General features: G+C 36.9%; 4 protein-coding genes and 1 pseudogene across 4 annotated transcripts; 4 read left to right on the forward strand and 1 right to left on the reverse strand.

Annotated features, from left to right (window-relative positions):
* The first annotated feature begins 2,879 nt into the window (after nucleotides 1–2,879).
* On the forward strand, nucleotides 2,880–8,578 carry LOC103956963 (uridine kinase-like protein 3). Its single transcript, XM_048569988.1, has 15 exons — nucleotides 2,880–3,036; nucleotides 4,054–4,214; nucleotides 4,329–4,420; nucleotides 4,593–4,662; nucleotides 5,012–5,130; nucleotides 5,328–5,424; nucleotides 5,814–5,893; nucleotides 6,307–6,501; nucleotides 6,595–6,678; nucleotides 6,805–6,865; nucleotides 6,965–7,025; nucleotides 7,355–7,448; nucleotides 7,567–7,639; nucleotides 7,796–7,878; nucleotides 7,986–8,578. Exons 2-15 carry the CDS (start codon nucleotides 4,058–4,060, stop codon nucleotides 8,163–8,165), a joined length of 1,446 nt encoding a protein of 481 aa, XP_048425945.1. The 5' UTR covers nucleotides 2,880–3,036; nucleotides 4,054–4,057; the 3' UTR covers nucleotides 8,166–8,578.
* Nucleotides 8,579–9,096: 518 nt separating this feature from the next.
* LOC125470668 (fructose-bisphosphate aldolase, cytoplasmic isozyme 1-like) lies at nucleotides 9,097–11,523 on the forward strand. The gene is made up of 4 exons (XM_048569989.1): nucleotides 9,097–9,255; nucleotides 9,725–9,997; nucleotides 10,129–10,538; nucleotides 11,064–11,523. Exons 1-4 carry the CDS (start codon nucleotides 9,228–9,230, stop codon nucleotides 11,424–11,426), a joined length of 1,074 nt encoding a protein of 357 aa, XP_048425946.1. The 5' UTR covers nucleotides 9,097–9,227; the 3' UTR covers nucleotides 11,427–11,523.
* A 1,839-nt stretch (nucleotides 11,524–13,362) lies between these two features.
* LOC125470685 lies at nucleotides 13,363–16,960 on the forward strand (annotated as a pseudogene).
* Nucleotides 14,564–16,608, reverse strand: LOC125470686 (NDR1/HIN1-like protein 10). The gene has a single exon (XM_048570041.1). It carries the CDS (start codon nucleotides 16,601–16,603, stop codon nucleotides 15,803–15,805), a length of 801 nt encoding a protein of 266 aa, XP_048425998.1. The 5' UTR covers nucleotides 16,604–16,608; the 3' UTR covers nucleotides 14,564–15,802.
* A 4,384-nt stretch (nucleotides 16,961–21,344) lies between the features above and the next one.
* Nucleotides 21,345–22,357, forward strand: LOC103931498 (heavy metal-associated isoprenylated plant protein 47-like). The gene is made up of 3 exons (XM_018643564.2): nucleotides 21,345–21,543; nucleotides 21,865–21,943; nucleotides 22,042–22,357. Exons 1-3 carry the CDS (start codon nucleotides 21,538–21,540, stop codon nucleotides 22,320–22,322), a joined length of 366 nt encoding a protein of 121 aa, XP_018499080.2. The 5' UTR covers nucleotides 21,345–21,537; the 3' UTR covers nucleotides 22,323–22,357.
* The last annotated feature ends 2,179 nt before the right edge of the window (nucleotides 22,358–24,536 follow it).

Raw genomic sequence — 24,536 nt, forward strand, 5'->3', positions numbered from 1 at the left:
TGTGTGTATTGGGTGATATCATGGAGGGCAGCGTGACACAAACTGATGAGATCTCTCACTGACCGAGGCTAAGAGTCGAACTCTTTTAATATTAGAAAGAAAAAATCGAAAGTTTCATTTGCTTTTTCTAAAACATGCATGTTAGTATATGTCGACCTTTCTTAACACTAAAAAGAAAAACACCTATACACTGAAATCTAGTTAATTTTCATTTTTTTCTAAAACACTAGTATGTCTCTTTTCATACCAAAAGTTTTATTGATTAAAGTATTTCAATTATGAATATATATAGATTGTTTTTTTTTAAATGATGAATTTTGTTAAATTAGTCATCAACGGGGTTTAAACTCACGCTGTCATGTAAAGATTCAACTCTTTTTTCCACCATTATAGTAAATGACTACTTGCGTATAGATTGTGGATTTCAAACCAAATGCATCACAAGTTGATACGTCATAGTCAGGCTCTAAGTCCTTATCAATTTATTTTATGCATATGCGTGGTATCAAATGAGCAAAACCATGTTCTCCATTTTAGTATGTTAAACACATGCATACGTAATGTATGAAAAGGACTGCTCAAAACTAGGCAAATTCCAAGCGTTCTCTATACAACCTTTTCTTTTCTTTTTCTAGTTAAGAGTGTGCGTGCATTTGATTCTTTTTAACTATGCATGTAAGTGGAGCTTCCTGATTATTCTAAAAGTAGACAATATCATTTCTGAGATTAGGATAACTCCTTAATTTGGTTTCTGACAATGAAACTCGATAGAAATGGTCATTGAGTTTGACCACGTGACCATCTTTTTTAAGAGTATATTCATGGATACCAAAATGATTTACAGTGGATAAACTCAAGGATCATTTCTATAATTCTATCGATTTTTACTGTCAGAGATTAAAACAAGGAGTTATGCCAATTTCGAAAACCATTTTTAACTAAAAAACTTAGTTTGTTTATAGGCAAGTTAGGTTCACCAAGTAAATTTCTTTCCATCCCCATTATTGTCTTATAGAGAATAAAATGAGAATCGAAAATCTCATTCTTACAAGTAAAAGGGCAATTTGTGGCTGTGCAACTAACGATCATCAACCTTCGGATCACCCGTATGCATCTTATATTCTATAATTCGAAAATGTCTTGTTTTCAGTAGTACTAGTAGTCACGTTTTCTCTAAAAGCAAATGTGAAGTTCGATATTCTACCTTTAAAGTATCTCTGTGTGTGTGTATATGATCTAGCAAAAAATATATATTTTTGATGAGTTCATATCTCAAAGGTGACGTAATTTTGTTATGAGTACCTGCATAAGGTTCAACGTATTAAAATATATTTTGTCTTTTATATTTTTCTCTCACATATGTGCATGCATAACGTTTATTGTGCTACATGCATAAAATATGTGTGAGATTGCAGTACACTCGAGGGTGGTGCACCTTACCTGTACCCTAGCAATCAAGTGATCCATGCGTGCAAAAAGTTTCCACCTTCAGATAAGAATTCACCTTCTATTATTAGAGTCTTGGATAAGATTTAGAAATTTGAAACGAAAGAAAACGTCTACCAGTCCTTTTCCTTGGAAGCAAAAGTTCAGAACCTAATTGCATTAGTGAGCTAAAAGTATGAGAGAAGAACACGGGTATCGAAAACTCCTCGTCGCTATCTTTTTTCAGGAAGCAAAACTCTATCAATCTTTATCTTCAAATGGATAAAGGTGACAAGAACTTCAAGCATATTCTTTTTCTGTAACATTATGTTTGGACGAAGAAATTTAAGATTACTAAGGAATTTTAAAATGACTGAAATTGAAATGACGAGATTTTATTTTTTAGAATATGTGAATTTTCTTGTTTGGTTAACCTAAAAAAACAATGGAATTGGATACAAAATTTGTTATTTTTAAACTCTCAATCTAAACTTGGGAATTTGAGGTCTCAAATTCTAAGTTTTTGTTTTATATGGGGAAATTCTAAATTTTTATGTTTATGAATCCAAACGATGGAATTAGTGCATGTCAATTTATAAATTTTGACTTTTATTCAAATTTCAAGTTTATTTTCCTCATCCACTTTATTATTCAAAAGCTAACTGATTTTTTTTCAATTTACTTTTACCAACTATTGTATTAGAGTAGGAAACTCCCATATAGATTCAAGGAAAATTCCTATTTTTCTTAGGGTTTGTCTGTTGAACACGAAAATGGTTTTTGTAGAGAAGTCTTAGAGAATTAAAACTGAGAGTTTCTCCAAGAAGATTTCTCACAGAACACATTGCTGTCTTTTTTATATTGGTTTTAAAAATTTGAAAATGGAAAATATCTTTTGCGTTGGCAAAAAAATCATCATTTCGCGTATCAAGATGTTATTATTGAGAGTATAAATGCTTAAAAAATCCTGGTCAATCTCCACTGTTGCCGATTAATTTTGCGTTTGATGCTCAACTAAAAAATAAAAAAAAAGTTATATATTAACGTAAGAGAATTATTTATGTTAGAAAAAAAAAAACAATGATGTTATTCACATGTACCTTTTCACTGGTTATATACATCTTATTAATTTTTATCTTTTAATATTCTTCATCCCATTCAATTCGATAGGCGACCCAAGAAATACCCTAATTTGCTGTGCACCGTAAAGACCGTGTTGTGAAACACATGCAATAATGTCTCTCACCTCTTAGACATTTCCAAAAGACGTGGGTCCCGCTTCTGATTCAGTGCCACGATGGATAAGGCCGGACAGCTCAATATCGAGGCAGATCCAAGCTGTGGACCGTACGAACCCAAAAATATCAGAGATTAAAATAGCGAAGTGGATGGCACAATCGTAATATCCGCCAAACCCAGGACCATTTTCGTAATTTAAACAACCTTAACTTCGGTGCGAGGTCCGCTCTCCGGCTGCCACTATTTAAACCCATCGGGATCGGTCTGATCATTCTCTCTCTCTCTCTCTCTCTCTGGAATTTCTTTGAAACTGCTTGCGTTCGTTCGAATATCTTTCTCTCTCTCTCTAGAAATCTCGGCGGAGTTCACCAGGTATCGCATTGGTAGATTCCTCCGTTGATATTTTCCTACTGAATCTAAATTTTTGGAAATTTTAATATTTTTTTTGTTAATTTTGATTGTTTGATTGGGAGGTTTTAATTGGTGGATTAAAGTTTGAGTCTTTTGATATGCACATTGGATCCCTGAATTGAAATTTTCGATCAATTGCTGTTTTGGATGCTTTCGGCGGAAGTTGATCACTTCAATTTCTTTTTTTTTTTTTTTTTTTTTGCATGAAAAGCTTTGTGTTTGTGTGTGTTGGAAGTGTGAAATTTGGAAATGCAATGATTAGGGAGTAAAGATTGAGTTTTTTTAGCTATTTTTGTTGCTGCCGTTGTGATTTCGTGCAATCGAATCCGCTTTTTCGATGCCATTGTGGTTCGGAATCTGTTGGTTTCGTGATTATTGTTGTTTTGAAGATGAATGGTGCACGGAACAAAAAAGGAGTGTGTAGTCCGCACGATCGTGGTATTCCCTTATTGTATTCGTATTGTTGTTATTCGTTTTGAGGTTTGATCAGTAATTTTTAGCTTAGTTAATAGCTTTTTAAAGTGTTAGCTACTATGTAGTTATGATTAGATATGCGCAGTATACAACATTGATCCAATATTGTTTGGTTTCATAAGTATCTTATTTGTTTGGTCGTTCTAGCGTGTTAAAGTTTACAACTTTACTTGCATATTAGTATCATCGTCTTAAAATTTACTACTTTTCTTGCTTATTAATATCATCATTTATCAACTTTACTTAATATTGTAATCTAGAATGGATTGCGTAGTATAAACGGTTTAATTTGATACCTTGGGGAGCTATAAATTCACTTCAGAGTACTTCACCTATACAAGATAAATAATAGATCCGCTCTTCTGAAATAACTAACCAGCTACCTGTACCTGAATTTAACACAAGCTTGGCTTAATCAATTCAAGTTTTAGTGCCAAAGTAGAGTTGAATGCTGCTTTCTATTTCATGACCTTATAAACCTTTTCTTCACCTCTTTCTATGCAGGTCTATGAACATGGGCTCAAATTCAGTTGTGGATATGATAGAGGCCTCCTCAGGGGTTCATTTTTCTGGATTTCACATGGATGGCTTAGAACAAAGACAGAAGGTGGAGCAACCAACAACATCAGCACGTGGAAACATGCATAAACAGCCCTTTGTTATTGGTAAGTATGGATTTACGGTTTGGTTATTTCGTTGTTGTTTCTAAGTTAGGCGTGGTAGCTACTTTCTTTAACTCTGCTTTCAAATGATCCATCATTTTGTACATATTGTCACAGGTGTTGCTGGTGGGGCAGCTTCTGGTAAGACTACAGTTTGTGATATGATTATACAACAGCTTCATGATCAGCGTGTTGTTCTTGTTAACCAGGTAATATTCCTTGTTCAAGTGTAGAATTTTGTGGTCTATTAGGGTAGTTGTTACCTTGTTACGTATTCTTTGCATGTTTTTCTTTATTATTTGGTTCTCCTGTATTTCACGACTGAGAATTTTACCATTTTCCAAGTTAGTATCTTATATATCATGGATGATATTATTACAGGATTCCTTTTATCATAATCTGACTGAGGAGGAACTTAAACGTGTACATGAATACAACTTTGACCATCCTGGTGAGGGCAATACTGCAACTTCAAATTTAAGGGAATGTAAATGGACAAATATCTATATGAAAATTTCGTGATTTTAAAATGAAACATGTGCAATCTATCAAAGAATTCCATGTTGCTACAGTTTGAGACACTAAAATGGTAACCAGACAGTAGTAATGTCATGCTCTTAGTTTTCTGAGTAACTCAACAAGTTGGTTCTGTGTAGTTTTTCTTTAGTGCTTTGCACATGGTTGGATTATAGAAATTTAAAATTATATTGTGACCTTCAAAGTACTTATGCGTGCTAGTTGTCTCTGTTTTATGCTGGCTGTGTTTCAAATTTTAATTCATAGTATTTGGGTATCATCAGATGCATTTGACACCGAGAAACTGTTATCTTCAATGGACAAGTTGAAGCATGGGCAAGCAGTAGATATTCCAAACTATGATTTCAAAAGTTATAAAAATAGCGTGTTTCCAGCTAGACGGGTAAGTTTTGAAATCTGTGGTATCTATTAGACATATTGTCCAACATCTAGTTACCTGTTGTTTTGAGGCCGTATTCTTGCGGAGGGATAGTTTTTGGAATTATATCAAAACACATGTCTACACATTCTCATTTTCGTGTATCTTGTGTAATTCTCTTATGCACTGAAATGCTTATCTTATCTTATCATCCTTAACAGGTAAACCCTTCAGATGTCATCATCTTGGAAGGCATTCTTGCTTTCCATGATACTCGTGTACGAGAGTTGATGAATATGAAGATTTTTGTTGATACAGGTCATTTTTCTTTTACCTACTTCTTCCTTTCTAATTGATAATTTTTCTTTGCCTTTCGAGGATATAGTGCGCTATCAAAGCTTATGTCACCACAAACGACTCTCATAGTCTCACTTTGTGAAAAGTTTATCTGTTTCAAATTCTAGTATATTCGTCTAATTTATACGATTTGGCTTTCATGTTAAATTTTTTAACTTGATCAGCCAGGGTATGGGGTCTCTGGCGTTGCATGGTTTTATTGCTTTTCGTTTAATATCTTCTGATCCTATGTTGAAATCAATTGTTCGTAATAGTTTATTTTTTAAGCTACTGTTATAAGTAGAATGGTATATGTCACGTCATATTGTTACTAAATTAGGCCACTTCACATTGTAAAATTTTCAGTGCAGATGCTGATGTTCGGTTGGCTAGGAGGATAAGGCGTGATACAGTTGAGAAGGGAAGGGATATTGGGCAAGTTCTTGATCAGGTTTGCAACTTTCCATTTCATTGTTATTAGATTTATGTTGATTTTCCGAGCTTATACGTAGAGTTCTTTTCATGCTGTGAATTCATAAAAGAGTGTATGTGACTATTTTTTCTCAGTGAAAATAATTGTTAGAATTCTCTTCTCGTAGATTGTTAGTGCTCAGTAGCTTGTAGAAAGGAATTCAAGATAAGTGGTATACTCTTGAATGAATTTGATAATTTTTTCTACCTATTGTACTCAAACCATTCTTAGAACTATTTTACTCAGGGTGTTAAGGGTTTCTTCTTTCGTCTCTATTACCTCTTCTTACCTTTGTTCCCTATGATCACGTGATTTAGGCAACCAATTTAATGCTTACAGCGTACTTATTTTATGGTGCCTTTTCTCTGATGGTGCTTATCATTTTAATGCAGTACTCGAAGTTTGTTAAGCCGGCTTTTGATGACTTTATTCTTCCAACGAAGAAGTATGCTGATATCATTATTCCTCGCGGCGGAGATAATCACATAGCTGTTGATTTGATAGTACAACATATTCGTACTAAGCTTGGTCAACATGACCTTTGTAAAATATATCCCAATCTATATGTCATACACTCAACCTTTCAGGTGCCCATCCTATATGTTTTCATTCAAGCTTCAATATGTATTTGTATGTTTAATTTTTTTGGCTCACCAATTATTGTTGCTGGTCTCATGCAGATACGGGGTATGCATACTCTCATACGTGATTCTCAAACAACAAAGCATGATTTTGTTTTCTATTCAGACCGGTTGATTCGTTTGGTGGGTATTTGATTCTTTGAGTCAAGGGGATGATTTGATGGTTTTAAGATCATAAGTGAAATAGGGCCATAGGGCCAGTTATTTGTCAGTTTAAACCACTCATCATAAGTTCTTAATCTTGAATAGGTTGTTGAACATGGCCTGGGACATCTACCATTTACCGAAAAGCAGGTGATCACTCCAACTGGTAAGATGATGTTCATTTGCACATCTTATCATAATACCGTTTTCCCATATTTGATTTTGGTTAATCCTTTTCTTCAACGTTCCTTTGGTCTGAATGCAGGGTCTGTGTATATCGGTGTGGATTTTTGTAAGAGGCTGTGCGGTGTGTCTATCATCAGGAGGTACATCCGTTCCTTTTAAGGCATTTGGTTTTTCTGGATAGAAAAAAAAAATATCCTCTTATGTTTCTTTTTAGTTTGGCTTTCTTTACGCATGAACAAACGGTTTTGCTCAAATGCATTCTTGTGAAAACAAATGATGATTATAGATAGATAGAGGCATTAAGTAGATCTGAATCGAAACCCAACCTTGTCTTTATGAACCATATGGTCTTGTAATTATCACGTACAAATGTTGTATCTCCCTGTTGAGATTGATTTTATGTAAAAAAAAAAAAAAAAATGAATTGCTATACGTTTTCATGGTTTGATTAACATTCTCCTTTTACCAGTGGCGAGAGTATGGAGAATGCTTTGCGAGCATGCTGTAAAGGTATCAAGATTGGAAAGATTCTTATTCATAGAGAAGGAGACAATGGTCAGCAGGTTCACACCTCTCTCTCTTCTCACTCCCACCCTTCGTGTTGGTCCCACTGCATGCATTTGCATATCTGCATTTCTGTTACCCCTGATTGTTTTTCTTATTGCTTTATTGTCTGAACAGCTAATTTATGAAAAACTACCCAACGACATTTCAGAGAGGCATGTATTACTGTTGGATCCTATCCTAGGCACAGGTTCGTTTTTTTCTGATAATGTATCGTTATTGTTTGGACTTGCTGGTTCTTCGGAATCAACTACGATAACATAGAAAAGAAATGACTGTCAAAAGTGGTTCTTTTTAAAATTGTGTTGAATTATTGGCTATTGTACGATCATACCTTTGTCTTTAGGGAACTCAGCTGTTCAAGCTATTTCTCTAATTTTGGAGAAGGGCGTGCCAGAGTCCAACATTATATTTCTCAATCTCATATCTGTAAGTTAACTGCTCTCTGACGTGCTTCAGGTTCCTCTGACTCTTAGTTTGATTTTGGACTACCCTCTGACTTTTACTCCTAATGATGTTTCATATCAATTGGCCAGGCACCTCAAGGTGTGCACATGGTCTGCAAACGCTTCCCCAGAATAAAGATTGTGACATCTGAGATTGAAACTGGTCTGAACGAAGATTTTCGTGTAGTACCTGGCATGGGTGAGTTTGGGGACCGATATTTTGGAACTGATGATGATGATCAACAAGTGGTAGCTCCTTCATCAGTGTAGTTCCAATGAAAACTGCTAGTTGGTCCAGCCCTTTGATCAACTCGAGTTATTTTCCGCAATGATGCTGGGTTCTACATTTCAGGGTTGAAAAAATTTTGACTTCATGAAACCGAATTATCATCCTTCGAGTCTTTGGTAATTTTGTTTTCGAACTATTTGGCTTATAGGGAATTTCCTTCGCAAATGATACTCTTTATAAAGTGATGATGCCGTCGAAAGGGTTGGACAGCTAGTTGTCATAGCAGGCAGTGAGTGTGTGCCTAGATAGTCAAGTTCCCTTTGAACTTCACTTTGCATTTGTATGGCTTAAAGGGGAAGCGATATACGGGCAAATGAATGACCCTCCCCATGATATGTATTATGAACCAGGACATTTACCGACATGATGATAATATTTTTTTGTTGCTTCGCAATTTTCTTCTCATCGTTCCTCATTTTCGCAACTCTTGCATACAGCGGGGTATACCCCTCTCAAGATAACTCGTCACATGATGAGAATTGTGAAGGATGTCAGAGGTGTGGTATACACTCGTAACCAAGAATTCCTTGAAGACATGTACCTAAGGCCAGCCGTTATGAATGTGATTAGTTTCAACTACTGATTTTGATTGCTTGTCAGCCGTTAATGTGTGTGAAATCAATCGAGATGGAGACATTACCGCTGACAATCGGGCGACTGTCCTTCCCATTCCATTTACTAATAATGAACCGAAAACAGAAAACCGAAATGGATAGGCACACATCATTGGTTAGTAGAATCCAAAATCTTCCTTCGGTTGTCTCTTCAACTTCTGAGTAGTTTGGATGAGGATCATTAGGCCTTCCACACAAACTTTTGCCCAAGGATGAGTTGCCACTTGGCAAGGAGAGTGATCACTCGTTGCTCTATCCTAGGTTGATAACTTTCCTTAGGCTAACCTTTTGACACGTGTGTCTCTATATGCCATGGTGGATTTCTGATGGCATATTCCGCCGGAGCTGTCTATATAGATTGTTGGGCGTGTAAGTTTGTTTTTGCACTTTCGTCCAGTGTTATCTAATACCCATCCTAAATCCTCAACCATGTCAGCCTTTGTTGGCAAGTATGCTGGTACTCTCTCTCTCTCTCTCTCTCTCTCTCTCTCAATATGATTTTCCTAATTACATGTGGTATTGTTGGGTAACATATGCATGTCTCCTTCTCATGCACGTATAGTTATGATGAACTTGTTTAGTACTGCTTTTGAAAAGCGCTTTTAGATCATCACGAAGCATTTTTTAGAAAAAGAAAAGTTACATGTCTATATATAAGCACTTTGTAATAAAAAAAGTTGCAAATAAGTATAAGTACTTCTTACATAACCAGTTGCAAATGAGTTCTTCTTGTGGACGTGAGTCCTAATAAGCACTGCGTTCAAAACAATTTAGGTCATTGACCAAGAAAATTTTCAAAAGAAAAAAAAAATAATAAAAAAGGACAATTTCCTTAAGAGAACATTTAGGCATATATAACTCATTGCAGTCATACTTTAACTTGTAAAAAGTTCGAATAATACTCAAGCCCTTTTGATTTTGTGCAGAGGAGCTCATAAAGAATGCCAAGTACATTGCCACCCCAGGCAAGGGCATATTGGCAGCAGATGAGAGCACGGGCACCATTGGCAAGCGTCTATCCAGCATCAAGGTCGAGAACATCGAGTCCAACCGCCAAGCTCTCCGAGAACTTCTCTTCACTTCTCCCAACGCCCTCCCTTACCTCTCCGGTGTCATCCTCTTCGAGGAGACCTTGTACCAGAAGAGCTCTGATGGCAAACCCTTCGTCGAAATCCTCCAGGAAAACAATGTCATTCCAGGTATGGTCTAAGTTAAATTTCGATAAATAGAAGCAACATAGTTTTTTTCGACATATTTTTTTTGACACTTCTCTTCAAGTTTCCATATTTTGGTATTTTCATTGATGTCAATGTTTACCACTTTGATTCAGGGATCAAGGTTGACAAGGGCACCGTTGAGTTAGCTGGAACAAACGGAGAGACAACAACCCAAGGCTTTGACTCTCTGGGAGCTAGGTGCGCACAGTACTACAAGGCGGGCGCGCGCTTTGCCAAATGGCGCGCGGTGCTCAAGATAGGCCTAACAGAGCCCTCGGAACTGTCCATCCAGCAGAATGCGCAGGGTTTGGCTCGCTATGCGATTATCTGCCAGGAGAACGGACTGGTGCCAATCGTTGAGCCAGAGATTTTGACTGATGGAGACCATGACATTAAGAAATGTGCGGCTGCTACTGAAATGGTTCTTGCAGCAGTTTACAAGGCACTCAATGAGCAACATGTTCTTCTTGAAGGCACACTCCTTAAGCCCAACATGGTTACTCCAGGCTCTGACAGCCCAAAGGTGAAAAAAAAAATTGATTATTCTCTAAATTCTCATGAGCTCTCTCTCTCAAAGAAATTATTACTTACAATAGTTGTATATATACACGTGTGTGTTGATATATTATGTATAATGTCTCTTGCAAAGAACTTCTTGCATACAACTGTTGTATATATGATAACTTGAAGATGTGGAATGTAAGAGTTTACTGTGTGTATAAAATTAACCCAATTTATTGTATCTTAAGTTTAAAATTTCACCATTGAATGTTATATTAAATATTGTAGGAATTGTGATTTAGATGACTTTGTAATACTATGATAGCATGACATAGTGTATCGTATACATGTTATATTTATTGTTGGAGTTACGATAAGGGTTGTAACATAAAAGTTCTTTTCTCATAGATCACATGCTTGTTGGTCGCAACATATAATAGTAGTTTCGTGTAGACGTATTGAGAGAGGAATGTTATATATAACCGGCACATACAACATTGTCAACATAGTTTTTCTTCAAACTGAAATGGCTTCAATCTTTGCACAGGTTACGCCGGAGGTGATTGCCGAGTACACAGTGACTGCACTGCGCCGGACAGTCCCAGCAGCTGTGCCGGGGATTGTGTTTCTGTCCGGAGGACAAAGTGAGGAAGAGGCAACACTCAACTTGGATGCAATGAACAGGTTGGATGTGTTGAAGCCATGGACCCTTTCGTTCTCATTCGGGCGAGCTTTGCAAGCAAGCACACTCAAGACTTGGGGTGGGAAGAAGGAGAATGTTGCGAAAGCTCAGGAGACGTTCTTGACAAGGTGCAAGGCAAACTCAGATGCCACTCTTGGAAAGTACTCTGGAGGAAGTGCCGGTGGACTGGCTTCTGAGAGCTTGTTTGTTAAGGGATACAAGTACTAGAACTAGTACTAAAGCCCTTAACTGGATGGCCGGTATAAGATCAAGAATAAAAAATATTCAGTGTAATTTTATTTTATCAACTCTACTTATTGCTCTATACCTTGAAGTTAGTCCGGTCCGATATAATTCAGTGCAACAAATGCACACTCCAAGAGAAGTGCCATACAACAACAAAGACATAACGTTAATTGTTTCCTCGTGCAACTGCTACTGACGGCATACAGGTCATAGTTTCATGGTGCTACAAAAGATCTCATACCTCAACCACATTTCCCTCATGCTAATTTTGCCACGTCCATCATCCAAGGATATGACCAGCCCCAATAGCACACTCTGTTGAGAGCATACTAACCCAACATCGGAAGAAAATGGACTTTGAATGTGCTTATAAGAAATGGAGCTATTCTTCATCCTGTCAATTGGTTTTATAGTGGAACATCAACTTTCTTCATGATATCAGAGTAGGTTGTCCTATATATGAAGCTCAATGGCCACACGTGCTCCACATCTCCTGATTTGTGTTGTTCATGTGCTATGCTTAAAAATTCATCGTAAGGACATGTTATAAGTAATTGGGTATCTCTATATTTCCAATTAAATTTATGGTAAAACTCCAACTTTTTTCACACTCACAGCTGCTGTGGCTATATCTGGAGCCGCAACAGATTTGGATTGGACGAGTTTGTGAACCGGGAGGATGCCCAGAGAGCAGTCAAGAAACTGGATATCACCAATTATCGCATGAAGATGTTGTCCTCAAGAATATGTGAATGTTTTTCCAGGATCTTGGTCGTTATATAATGTTAGTTTGTTCAAGTATATGATGCTGAAGCTTTGTTGCTTATTTTGTTTATTCAAAGTTGTTTTCCATTAAACCCTTCAAAATTGTTCTGCTTGAATTCGTTTTTGATAATTTAATTGTGCTGGAGTGCCTGGTTGAGGTCTTACGTTTAGGGTAACTGACACCGTGGCTTCAACTACATGAACTCGAAACCTTTGAGTTTTGCACATAGTTGAGCTTTTCTATCTCGTGGTATCTATTTTCTTAACGTTGAACGAGGTTCCAAGTTTTATGAACAACGTTCTCATGACTAATATAATGCTGTGATTGGACATAATCTCTACAACGAAAATGTTTAGGTTGCACAAACGAAAGATGTTTAGAATTGTGCTTAGGTTTTTAAGTTTTGCTAAAAAAATTCCAGAGAAAACAGCCGCCTTTCAAATAGTACAAATGATTATATCCTAGTAACAAGACTATTCATGAGATTCCAACTTTTGCTCGTACTCATATTATTTCCTGCACGATTTGATATCTGTCATATTTTTCTACGAAATTAGTCACATAACAAGAAAAGAAAATTCAAGGTTAAATGAGGAGTACAACTTTGATAACAATCATTTAATAGAAAAATTAGTTATATTGGTTTGGACATGTGAATCAAAGATCTACATATGATTTCATTAGAAGATACGACCATGAGATATAGACACAAGGTAAACGGAGCAAAGGAATATCTAGGAAGATTTGAAAAGAGACTGGAAGAATATAGATTACTTGAAGCTAACAGAATACTTGGCACAAAACTGAGCGCAGTAAGTTCTAAGATTCATACAATTGACTTCATTTGGTGATATAAAACTTAATTGTTGTTGTTGTAAATATCATGTTATCAAACTAGAGACAAATACTTATGCAGTAATGTCAACGTGCCCGCTTAACCAAGAATGAACGTCATGCAGAGAGAATTTATATCAAACCCTATGTTCTACTGGACTTATTTTCATTTTTTTTGGAACTATGAGACTCAAGGCCCAGAAAACATATAAACAACTCATTAGTAAAAGACAAAACGGGGAGTTTTGAGTCCATCTTCTTCAATTCTCTGAATCTGCCACTGTGTCCCTCTCTTCTCTTCGCTCTCCTCCTCCAAAAATGTCGTCGTCTTCTTCAATCTCATCGTCGTTTCGATTATTCACCACCAAAATCCCTACCTCAATTCTCAATCCTAAGACCCCAAAACCCCCATCTCTGTCTTTCCCCCAAAGGCACATCACTTTCCAAAGAATCCCCACCATATCCTCCTCCTCCCCTACGCCGCCGTCCGCATCCGCCTCGAGCTCCACGTCCCTGCAGCCGGTCGAGGACCTCCCTCCGAAGCTCCAGGAAATCGTCAAGCTTTTCCAGTCCGTAGAGGTCCCCAAGGCCAAGTACGAGCAGCTCCTGTTCTACGGCAAGAATTTGAAGCCGTTGGATGATCGATTCAAGACGAAGCAGAACAAAGTGGAGGGATGCGTCTCTCAGGTGTGGGTCAGGGCGTATCTTGATTCGGACAAGAATGTGTTTTTCGAGGCCGATTCCGACTCGGTCCTCACCAAGGGGCTCGCTGCTTTGCTAGTTGGCGGGTTATCGGGCCGCCAGGTGGATGAGGTTTTGCGGGTTTCGCCCGATTTCGCGGTGCTTCTGGGGCTGCAGCAGAGCTTGACGCCGTCGAGGAATAATGGGTTTGTGAATATGTTGAGGTTGATGCAGAGGAAGGCGAAGGAGTTGCTTGTGGAGGAAGAAAATGGAGGGGAGAGTGAGCGTTTCACAGCAAAAATTGAAGATAGTGTCAAAAGTTTGGAGCTTGGAGTGGATTCTGAAGTGGGTGGGGAAAAGAATTCGAATTCGAATTCGGGTTTGAGAGTTGATGGTGGGATTGAGGGTGAGGATATTGGATTGAGTTCTGGAGAAAATATTAAGCAATTGGAACTGGTAGCGAGTGAAATGAGCGAAAATGTGGCAGATTCAGGTGACTTGGGAAGCAGAGGGAAGAGAATTCAGGAGAAATTGATGGGAGAGTTAAGTCCTGTGGAATTGGAAGTGGAAGACATCTCTTATCAACATGCCGGGCATGCCGGGGTTAGAGGAAGTGGTGATGGGGAGACGCATTTCAATGTGAGAGTTGTGTCTAAGGAGTTTGAGGGAAGAGTTTGGTTAAGAGGCATAGGCTTATATATGGTTTGTTGCAAGAAGAATTGCAAAGTGGACTACATGCATTGTCGATTGTGGCGAAAACACCGTCTGAAGTGAGTGGAGGGTGAAGGCACGGCTCCGGGTTTCTCATGTAAAAGAGGTTCATATTTTTTAATTTTTGTTCTTATATTTTGCTTGATGATCGTATAATGAGGCTGTTGGTCTGAATTTTCAGAACTGTTGTACACATAGTGCTCATAAGATTTGTTAGAATGTGAACATTGCTGCCTTGAATCGTTACAATGCATAATTGAATTACATATTGGTGACAACATTCTAGCGAACTAGCTATATATTTTAGTTGTCTTTGTGATTCTTTCGAACTTTGATTGACTTGGTATATGACAATGGATATAATGAAACGTAACGATATAGCACTTAGGGAGATCAATAATTGTAATGGTAACCGTAAATTTGAAGACTAAATCTCTTTGTAAGGCAGTTTAGATATGTATTGTTGTCTGGTAGAAATTCTAGTACAAAGTATAGAGGTTGTGCTTGTTTTCATCTGCTGGCTACGCTCCAGCCACAGGCTGTCCATTACGTAACATGATTGATTGTCTAGTACATAGTCGTATTAAACATCGGACTGTTATCTTGTGGTGTTTCTTTAAACTACAAATCAATTCCTTTATATCTTTTCTGATTATATAAACTGCTGATGGATCTAAAAGTTGTAGTGTATTAGGTGATTTCTGATTAGGACACTTTGGACAGGAGCTATCTAGAAAAGTACCCCCCACAAACACAAACCTGTTGCTGGATTCTCCAACTGTTGTTGTGATTCGTTGTCTAGCTAACTTTCTGTAAAAATTTGAACCGAACATTGCTTTTCATATGAATTCTTTTAATTAAGTAAACATATGAAAGCGGTAGTGCAGTGATGGAACACCATAGCAGATAATGTGTCAGTGTTAAAACAAGGGAGAAGTTATGTGTAAATCTTTGCAGGATCCTATTTGAATCTCCATACATCTCTTGCTAGAGTTTTCCACAAGTAGAAGTCTAGTGCTTCCACTTCCTCAAACAGAGTTCCAATTCAGCAGACCTTTTCTTTTTCCGTTCTACAGACGAGGCTATCGGGTTTCCTTTGTTCTTTAGTCCCATATGTTTAGCACCTGTATTTGTTCTAGATGATAAATTGTGTCCTTCTTAGGTTTTATTACTAATGGATTTGTGATACAACCAACCGAATGTCCGAATGCAAAAACAGAAAAGAAAAGGACTTTCATAAGTTTGTAGAAAAGAATGCTCATTTATTATATTTATATAGCTCGTATGACCTTTACACATTTAGGTTTCAAAGTAGACATACTAGGAACATAGAAGGAAGATACCAGGAAAGAATGCTCCTGGATCTTCATCTTTTAGATTTGCAACTTCTTGCAACTAAAACACCCCTCGGCGGACCTGTCATCTGTAATTGGCATCTGCTATGCAACCAGTAAGAAAAATGGATCATACCTAGACTGGCTCTCACTTTAAATGTTCCTCTCATATTATAGTTAACTTGATTGTTCTGCACCTGCGTTTGAAGTGCCACAGCATGATTGACAGGAAGGTAAACCAAGCTCGATATCAAGCGAACTGATCCCACTCTTCCTTCTCCAGGTCTTTGTGTGAAAGGTGCAAGAGATTGAGTTGCTATGAGCCTGTCAGAAAAGAAAAGCTCCAAATCCAGATACTCAAATCTTATATCGAGTTTCCGATTAGGGTTGGAGAAATTTGCTAGGAAAGTGAAGTCACCGTTGAAATATTCAGGTGAGTCGAAGTAGATGGTGTTGAGGCTTGCATTGGGGATGTCAAACGATGGAGTTTTTGGTTTAACGACTAAGAAAAGTATCAAAGTTGCAATTCCAAAGAAAATAAGAATAACACTAAATATGAGACATGCAATTGCACAGCACCATACAAGCGGATTTGTCCGTTGAGGTTGCCGGAGTATTTTTTGCTTTGTTGGTTTACTTGAATTAAGGTTTTCTGCATCAGGTGCTGGAGCTTCTCCATTCTCAGCACGCTTTGATATGATGATTTGGCTGAGGGAGATTGGTGTCGTTGGCCTTGGGAATAGGGGCGGGCGTCTGCTATGCCGTTGGGGTGGAGGTTGAGGTAGCGGTGAAGGTGGAATTGGGGACGGCGGTGGACGTGGAAGGGCTAACATCTCTGGAAAACAACGAGAAGCAAAACAGCTGAACCAAGTAATGAAGGGGGAAGATGAAGATAATTGTTTGTTTAAATAAAATAGGTAATTGGTTAAAGCAAGTAAAGGAAAAGAAGCATTTGATTGAGGGGTAGAAGTGGGACCAATTTGTTTGTATTGGTATTTGTAAAAGGGGGTTTAGGTGGAGCTAAAGGTGGGAAACTTGTAGATGTTTGTGGTTTGAATGGTTTTGCTTTTGAAACTGCTGATTTCAATTTGCAAGCACTGTGTGGAAAAGTCCTAAACAGAAGTGGCCTTGTTCTGCAAAGTGCTTTGATTATAAGCACTTTTGTCATTTGATTGGTTAGACCAGTCGAAGTTGTGAGTGGTTAGATGTAGTGCCTGCTTGCAACTGATTTAAGAGGGCTAAAATTTTTTTTTTGACAACTAAAACAGTTTTCCATTGCGTTTAGCATAAACAGTTATATTTTTTTGACAAGTTAAATATTTTTTTGCAACTGAATTTTTTTATTTTTTTATTTTTTTTTAAATTTATACTTGTTTCTAATGAAAACAATTATACCATAAGCACATGTGAGCATAAGTGTTGGCTCTCGAAGCAATCCAAAAAGATCAACCAGATCAAGGGGTTTGGAGCTTATGATTTGTTTAGCCACTAAGGAAGGTCGAAAGTTAGGCCTTCTATAAAGACAGCGCAGAAAATATTAGACAAAAAGATTCAAAAGTAAGCAGGTCATGTGTAATCAACTAACTATCATGGGAGCATGTACTATTTGTTCTTTTGTCTTTTCCTTCTTTTTTAAACATAAGCAACAGCAAAGTTTCATTTTACTAAGTGGGATCAGTTGGATGAATTTTAAAACATCACTGCGTTTGATTTTGCGTCAAGTTTTCCGTTAATTCTAAGTACTCTATGTCTTTTAGTCTCTTTCCAAGTCTTTCTAGGTCTTTTTCTATCCATTTTGCCTAAGCCTCTATTTCATAATAACATTTTCTAACCGGAGCATTTATAGGTTTTCAGTTCACATGTCCAAACTCCTACTTTACCTCGGATATCATCGTTCTTAATCATGTCCTTTCTCATGTATCCACACATTCAACGAAGCATTCTCACCTCCGTTACACTTATTTTTTGCATGTGTTGATGCTTAATCGTCCAAACATTTAAAACATTATCATGTGATGGGTAGGACACATAATTTTCCTATAAGACAAGCAGATTTATCACTCATTTCTAAATTAATGGCACTCTAAATTGAATATTTTCGGATGACAACAAGCTAAACAAATGCGTTAAAATCACCCACCAAAAGTGTACCGTTAAGTAATAGAACTAGTGCTGCATAAAGATCCTTAAAATTTGTAATTTCCTTGATTCATATACCCCAAAAGCCATGCCAATCATGAATGCTTTAGGTTAGGCTGGCAGCTGGGTGGATTGGTACAGCGGAACTGTACTCTAGTGCGATCTGCCTAGGAAGGTAGGAGACGGGGCCATTCACGTTGTGAATAAGGAGAGAGTTTGCGCTCAAAATACGGAATTGTATGTTAGTGTTATTATACAAACAGAAGAAATTTTTATTTCAAGTATCTCTTTATTTGTATAATAAAATATGATATACATGCACATGTTTCGAATACACAAAAAATCTCCCGTGAATAAGTTATGTAATGACTCTTTCGACAAAAAAAGAAGTTACGTAATGACTCTTGAAAATCCCAAATAGCCCCCCTAAATTAATGATAGATCATAGATCAACACGGCACCAGATTTCGTGGGTCGAATTGAGTAGCCCATTAACGTTTAGCTACCCAAATCAAGTCCATGGTAGTTCTACTCTCATTCTAAATGGGGCCCACATTGAGTTACAAAAACACATTAAATAGTGAGCAAATTCTAAGGTTCGACTATCGGAGTAACCACATGGATACAGACACAAGACGTCCCGCTTAGGTGCAACTGTCGGACAAAAGAACACAAAAACAACCCGAAACTGGTACAACTTCTAGCGTCCCTGCACCTCGACAATGTGGCCTTGCAGGCCCAACCACACGTACGCCCCCGTCTTTTTTTCTTTGCTCAAGAAAATAAAATAAGTATTAAATAGTGTGACCATGATTAAATCCAATTCCAATACAATCAAATAAGAAAGTTTTCATTGCCACTAAGGGCAAGGCTCTATCCCAATTGTGGAAGTTACTAAAACTAAATCAGTCCTAGAGACTACATTCGTCAAGGAATTTGTCTCCATAAGCACATAAATATGGAAAAGAGTCAAAGGAAGTCACCAACCACTTAATATCTTCGACCTCCAAGGAGTTGAGTAGGAGCCTTTAATGGCGCCAATGACTAATTTAGTCACCTTCAACACACGCTCTTGTATCCCCTTCCTTTTGCAGTCCAAAAGGCGTCCTGAGTGCCAGAGCTTTAGCCACAAAAATGGTGTTTTCCCCAGATATCTTGCGCCAACAACGATAGGGTTCTCTTAAGTTGTATACAGCAAGTCAACAGAAGTCTTTACTCTAAAATGAATTCATTTTGAGTTAGACAAAACAACCCGAAACGGGGACACCTTGTAGCGTCCCTACACCGGGACAATGTGGCCATGCGAGCTTACCCACACATAGGCTTATGGAGATTGAGAGTGTATTTTTCATTAGGATGTCTATTTATATGCTTATGGTTTACTTGGTGGATATTTCTAAGTTTTCCTATTTTACCTATAAAAAAAAATCATTTAACTATTACACAATGACTAAACTGGAGAATTATGCAATTAACAATATTTACAACAATAGTTTACGATTTTGTTATTGACATTTCAAAAAACTCAATGTGCATTCCTCATAAATGTAATTTTCGTTCTAAATATATAAAGCTTGAAGTGCACAATAAATTTTTAGAATGACAACAACACCTTATGTTCATTATGATACATAACGTCTTACTGGATATTAAGCACGTTGTGTTGTTAGAAACTAGATGAAATTACATGTCTTTATGTACTCATACATAGTTTGACAACATATCGTACATAGACAATTGTAAAGAAAATTTCATTATCTTAATCTTTTCGATATATAGGATAGAATGATTGGTACTATGCAGTCTATGCTTCCACACGTCGTCAAAGTAGCAAATGGTGTGAGTTGGTGCATGCCTGAGGGCATAGAATATAGCAACTGAACAATTTAATATCTCACAACTGGTTGGGGTCATCATCCAACTAAAATGTGGCCGTAGGCATGTGGGAGATATCCTATATTGTGGAGGTTGTCTTGTTTGGGAGTCAAGAAAAATAATCAATCACTTTTTACTGTCATATTGCATTACTTATTGTGAATCATATATATGTTTATTTTTACAATTTGCATATATTTATGGGAATATCTCATTTGACACAGTCACAAATATGTTCGAAAATCTGTCCCTGGGGGCTGGGAAGTATGGATCTTCCTCCACCCCATCCCACCTCCCCAAAATAAAATGGATCTTCCTCCACCCCACCCCACCTCCCCAAAATAAAAAATTTCCACTCAAATTTATGATCGTGCCATATTATTTTTTATGTGGAAAAATAAGACTTTTGACTTTTTTTTTATTTATTAATCAGAAAAAGACCTTGACTAATATTTTCTTTTCCATATATATATATATATTGCTGTTGTATGTAGAAGGTGCATTGCAGGGTTTGAAAAATGAACTTGTAGTCATGGATATCCGGTATGCTGGAAAAAAGGGGATTTCACACTGTAAAAGATCTTTAACGAGTTTTTTTGGATTATTAGAAGACTATATATGATTACTTCACTATATATGTCTAAAGTAAATCGTGATCTCATCAATCAGTATTGTTAGACCCCCGTTCGAACCTTAACTCATACACAAAGAAAGTATACAAGGATCAAAACCACGTACAATCAATTCTTTCCACAGCCTGATATGTACGGGATGACGCTATCTGCACTCCTATTTGTATCTCTCACACATCTCTTGTTAATTTTTTTTCTTTGATCTTCTTCAATTTATTTGATCTGGCGACCAAAAATTAAAAAAGATAGGTAGAAATACAAAGCTGTGTGTGGATAGCTTCCCACCAGTTGTGAGTTTGCAAAGCTGAACCGCCTACCAATGTCTCGTCTAAAAGACCATTAATTCCCTGAGAGCTGAACCGCCTACCAATCTCTCATCTAAAAGACCATTAATTCCCGGAGCCATACAATTAATTAATTAACCTAAGGCAATGAAACAAAATAAGGAGTGAAAATTCTAGATTAGTTTAATCCTCTAACAAAGTAATTTTTTTTGTGGTCGATCGAACCGTATTCTTGAAAATTTACTGACGCTACCAAAAACCCTAGTAAAACTGATTTACTCAGTCTTTGGGTGTTGAGACTACTGATCAATCACTGGAAACACCCTAACAAAACTGATTTAAGTGCCAGAAAATGGAAAGGAAAAAAATCTAAAAGTGATACAGAAAAATTCTTTGGGTTGCCTGTATTAATACATAGAGAAAGTTTAACAAAAAAGAGTTACATAGAGAATTAAGAATTAAGAATGTTCATGTATAATCTTTTATTTGCCAATAGCTGAGCGGACAGATCAGGTTTTGCAATACCATTAGCAGGACTAAGTCTGCGAAACCGCGGAAACTATAAATCTGACTTTTTGTACCTTATTCCGAAAAAACCTAGTCTCTATATGCTCCCATGTAATTGGTAGGATTTTTTTTTTTTTTTGTCGAATGTAATTGGTAGGATTGAGGTCGTTATAAATACAAGTCAACGGGAAGGAAGGAGTAATACTCAAGGACTAAGGTCGTTATAAATATGTAGTTCTACTTTCCCAGATTAATTCATTCATAGATTCATAGAGTTTTCCATCCCAACAAGCTTAAAACTTATTTCGTACATTCTTTCAAGTCACCAACATGAAGGTAAGCGTTTTAATTTGTTCTAAAACATTTCATTAGTATTACTCTTACATTTTATCGAATTGAAAATTTAGAAAAAGTTATCGGTCAGTTAAGTCTTTTCACATGCAAAATTATAGGATCAATTGTTCCTGACGGGGTCTCGAGCAATAATAACTAGTCAAAGCGTTTGAATGCAATCAAAACTATGGGGTCTGTTAGGTTTTTACACATAAAAGAGGCAAGAATACATTTTTTCTAAATTTCCCGATTAAAACGTTCTCTATAAAAGATCTAAGATTTTAACAACATATGTTTGGCATTAATTTATACAATATGATGCAGCAAAAGATACTAGTGAAGGTGCAAATGCACTGTGACAAATGCAGAACCAAGGCCTTGAAGATTGCAGCAGCTGCATACGGTAATGCAATTGAGTTTATTTTATATCAATTCTTCATTCATATTTGATTAGGGTTGGATAATCAAGTAATTAATTGATGATCGTTAAAATGAAAGTAGGTGTGAGCAAAGTGTCATTAGAAGGAGAAAACAAAGATCATCTGGAGGTGACAGGAGATGGAGTTGACTCCGTTCGCTTGACGGGGTTGTTAAGGAAGAAGGTCGGCTTCGCCGCCATAGTCCAAATTGAACAAGTGAAAGCCGGTAATGCGGATGATGGTGAAAACCCAATTACTATTGAATACACGTCATCAGCAAGCTATTATTGCACTCCGCAATGTCCTCCAATGTACTATGAAGTGGTTCGTGAATATCCACAACCAACTTGCTCCATTATGTAATTGTCCTTTGACACACACACACACATGTATGTATGTGTCTATATATATATATATATATATATACCCCTTCCGTTTAATGATTTCTTAATTTTAAATGTATTTTTGTGTGTGACTGAGATTCCAATTAAGGAGAAAATTGAACTTCAAATATTTGCTGGCTTTTTTTTTTTTTTTTTTCCCACAAATGATCCTTGAAATTGACCCACACCATTAAGATGGTCCCCGAAATTGAAAATCGATCAATGTAGTCTCTGAAAATTGATGTCTCAAATCAATATGGTCATTCCGTCACAATTCTGTCAAAAATTCTGTTATGTGCTGATGTGGCACATAAATGGGTCTCACAAGTCTTTTTTTTTTTTTTTTTATCACAGATGGTCCTTGAAATCGACTTACACCATCAAGATGGTCCCTAAAATTGACTGACACCATCAAAATGGTCTCTAAAATTGAAAATTGATCAATGTAGTTCCTAAAAATAGATATCTCAAATCAATGGGGTCATTCCGTTGTAATTATGTCAAAAATTTTGTTATGTGCTGAGGTGGAATATAAATGGGCCCACAAGTCTAACTAAATAAAAAATAAATTAGAAATATGTCTAATAATTTAATAATTAATTAAAAAGTTGTCAACCCAGAAACTCAGTCCCGCAATCACCTCCGATCCCAACCCATACTATTCTACCTTCATCTATGGTAGCCCTTGTTGTCTCTTCTCTAGAAAAAAGGAAAAAAAAAAAAAACTTAAAACACTCATTTTCACATCCTTCATCAAATTGGATCAGGATCGAGACAACCTTCGGCGACAACTTGGATTGGTGATGACTTTTGTGACTCTACGGTCAATATTTGGATGATCGACAACCTCACAACCTTAACTTTGGAGAGCTTGTTAGGCGCTCCCCCAGTGATCTTGGTGATGCGGAGAATTGTGAGCTTTGCCTTGAGATAATCTCTTTGTGCAAAGAAGTTTTTGACAACTTTTTTAATCAATTATTAAACATCAACATATGACAGAATTGTAACGGGATGACACATTGATTTGCAACACCTATTTTCATGGACTGCGTTGATTGATTTTCAAGTCCATGGACCATCTTGATGATGGGTCAATTTCAAGAACCATCTTGATGGTGTGAGTCAATTTTATGGACCATTTGTGATAAAAAATCTTATATCTTGTGGGCCCCATTTATGTGTCACGTCAGCACGTAACATAAGTTTTGACGGTATTGTGATGGAAGGACCACATTGATTTGTGACACCTATTTTCAAAGACTATATTGATTAATTTTCAATTTCAGGGACCATCTTAATGGTGTTGGTCAATTTCAGAGACCATTTGTGATATAAACCCTTTTTTATAAGAGACAACATAAATTTCATTCAAAAAGCCAGAAATAGGCTACTCAATATAGGGCGAGAAGATATCTTCCTCAAGTAGATGACAGTTAACAATAAGAAGTTCGTCCAACCAAGTACAATCACCACTAGAATAAAGGGCAAAATAAGCAAGCCTATGTGCTAAACATTTTGCTTGGTGGCGGATGTAGGAAGCAAGAAACTTCAGCCACCGATTGCAGCAAACACTTAGCATCTTCCACTAAAACCTAATATGAGACACATTCGTAAAATGCTCATGCAAAGATGAAATGATCTGAGACACATTTGCCCGTTCTACATACATGTACCGTTTGCATTCTTTGAATTATGGCCCTAACTTTATCTCAATAAATCAAGGCTCTAAAAATTTCACTAATAATTTACAATTAACAGAGCATTTAGTGATGACATCGTTTTAGTTATCCAAAGTTTTAGTTTTGAGTATAAAATATTCACTTTTCATATGTGATAACAACATTCTTCGATCGCCACGGAATGTTGTTGTATGAAAAGAGAATAAAAAAAAAAAATCCCGTAGCTTCTTGCTGTTGTATTGAAAAAAAAAAAAAAATTCAGGAAAACGTAGTGATGGCAAGGATTTCGTTTCCTTTATTTTTGGGACCAATGTTTCATAGCAAACACACTATGTGTTGAGAATGAATCTCAGATTGATGGGAGAATTGATCTTGTATGGGCTTATAAGTAAGTTTGGTTACTCTTCATATTACCAATTGGTTTTATGATGGAATCTCAACTTTTTATTGTATCAAAACATGTTGTCTAACATGTTTAGCCAAATAGACACATGCGCTCCATGTCAACCCGTTAT

This window comes from the organism of the source record quoted next, unplaced genomic scaffold (genome assembly GCF_019419815.1).
Source record: "Pyrus x bretschneideri cultivar Hongxiangsu unplaced genomic scaffold, Pyrus_bretschneideri_v1 Contig51, whole genome shotgun sequence".
In the NCBI taxonomy this organism is placed as follows: Eukaryota; Viridiplantae; Streptophyta; class Magnoliopsida; order Rosales; family Rosaceae; genus Pyrus; species Pyrus x bretschneideri.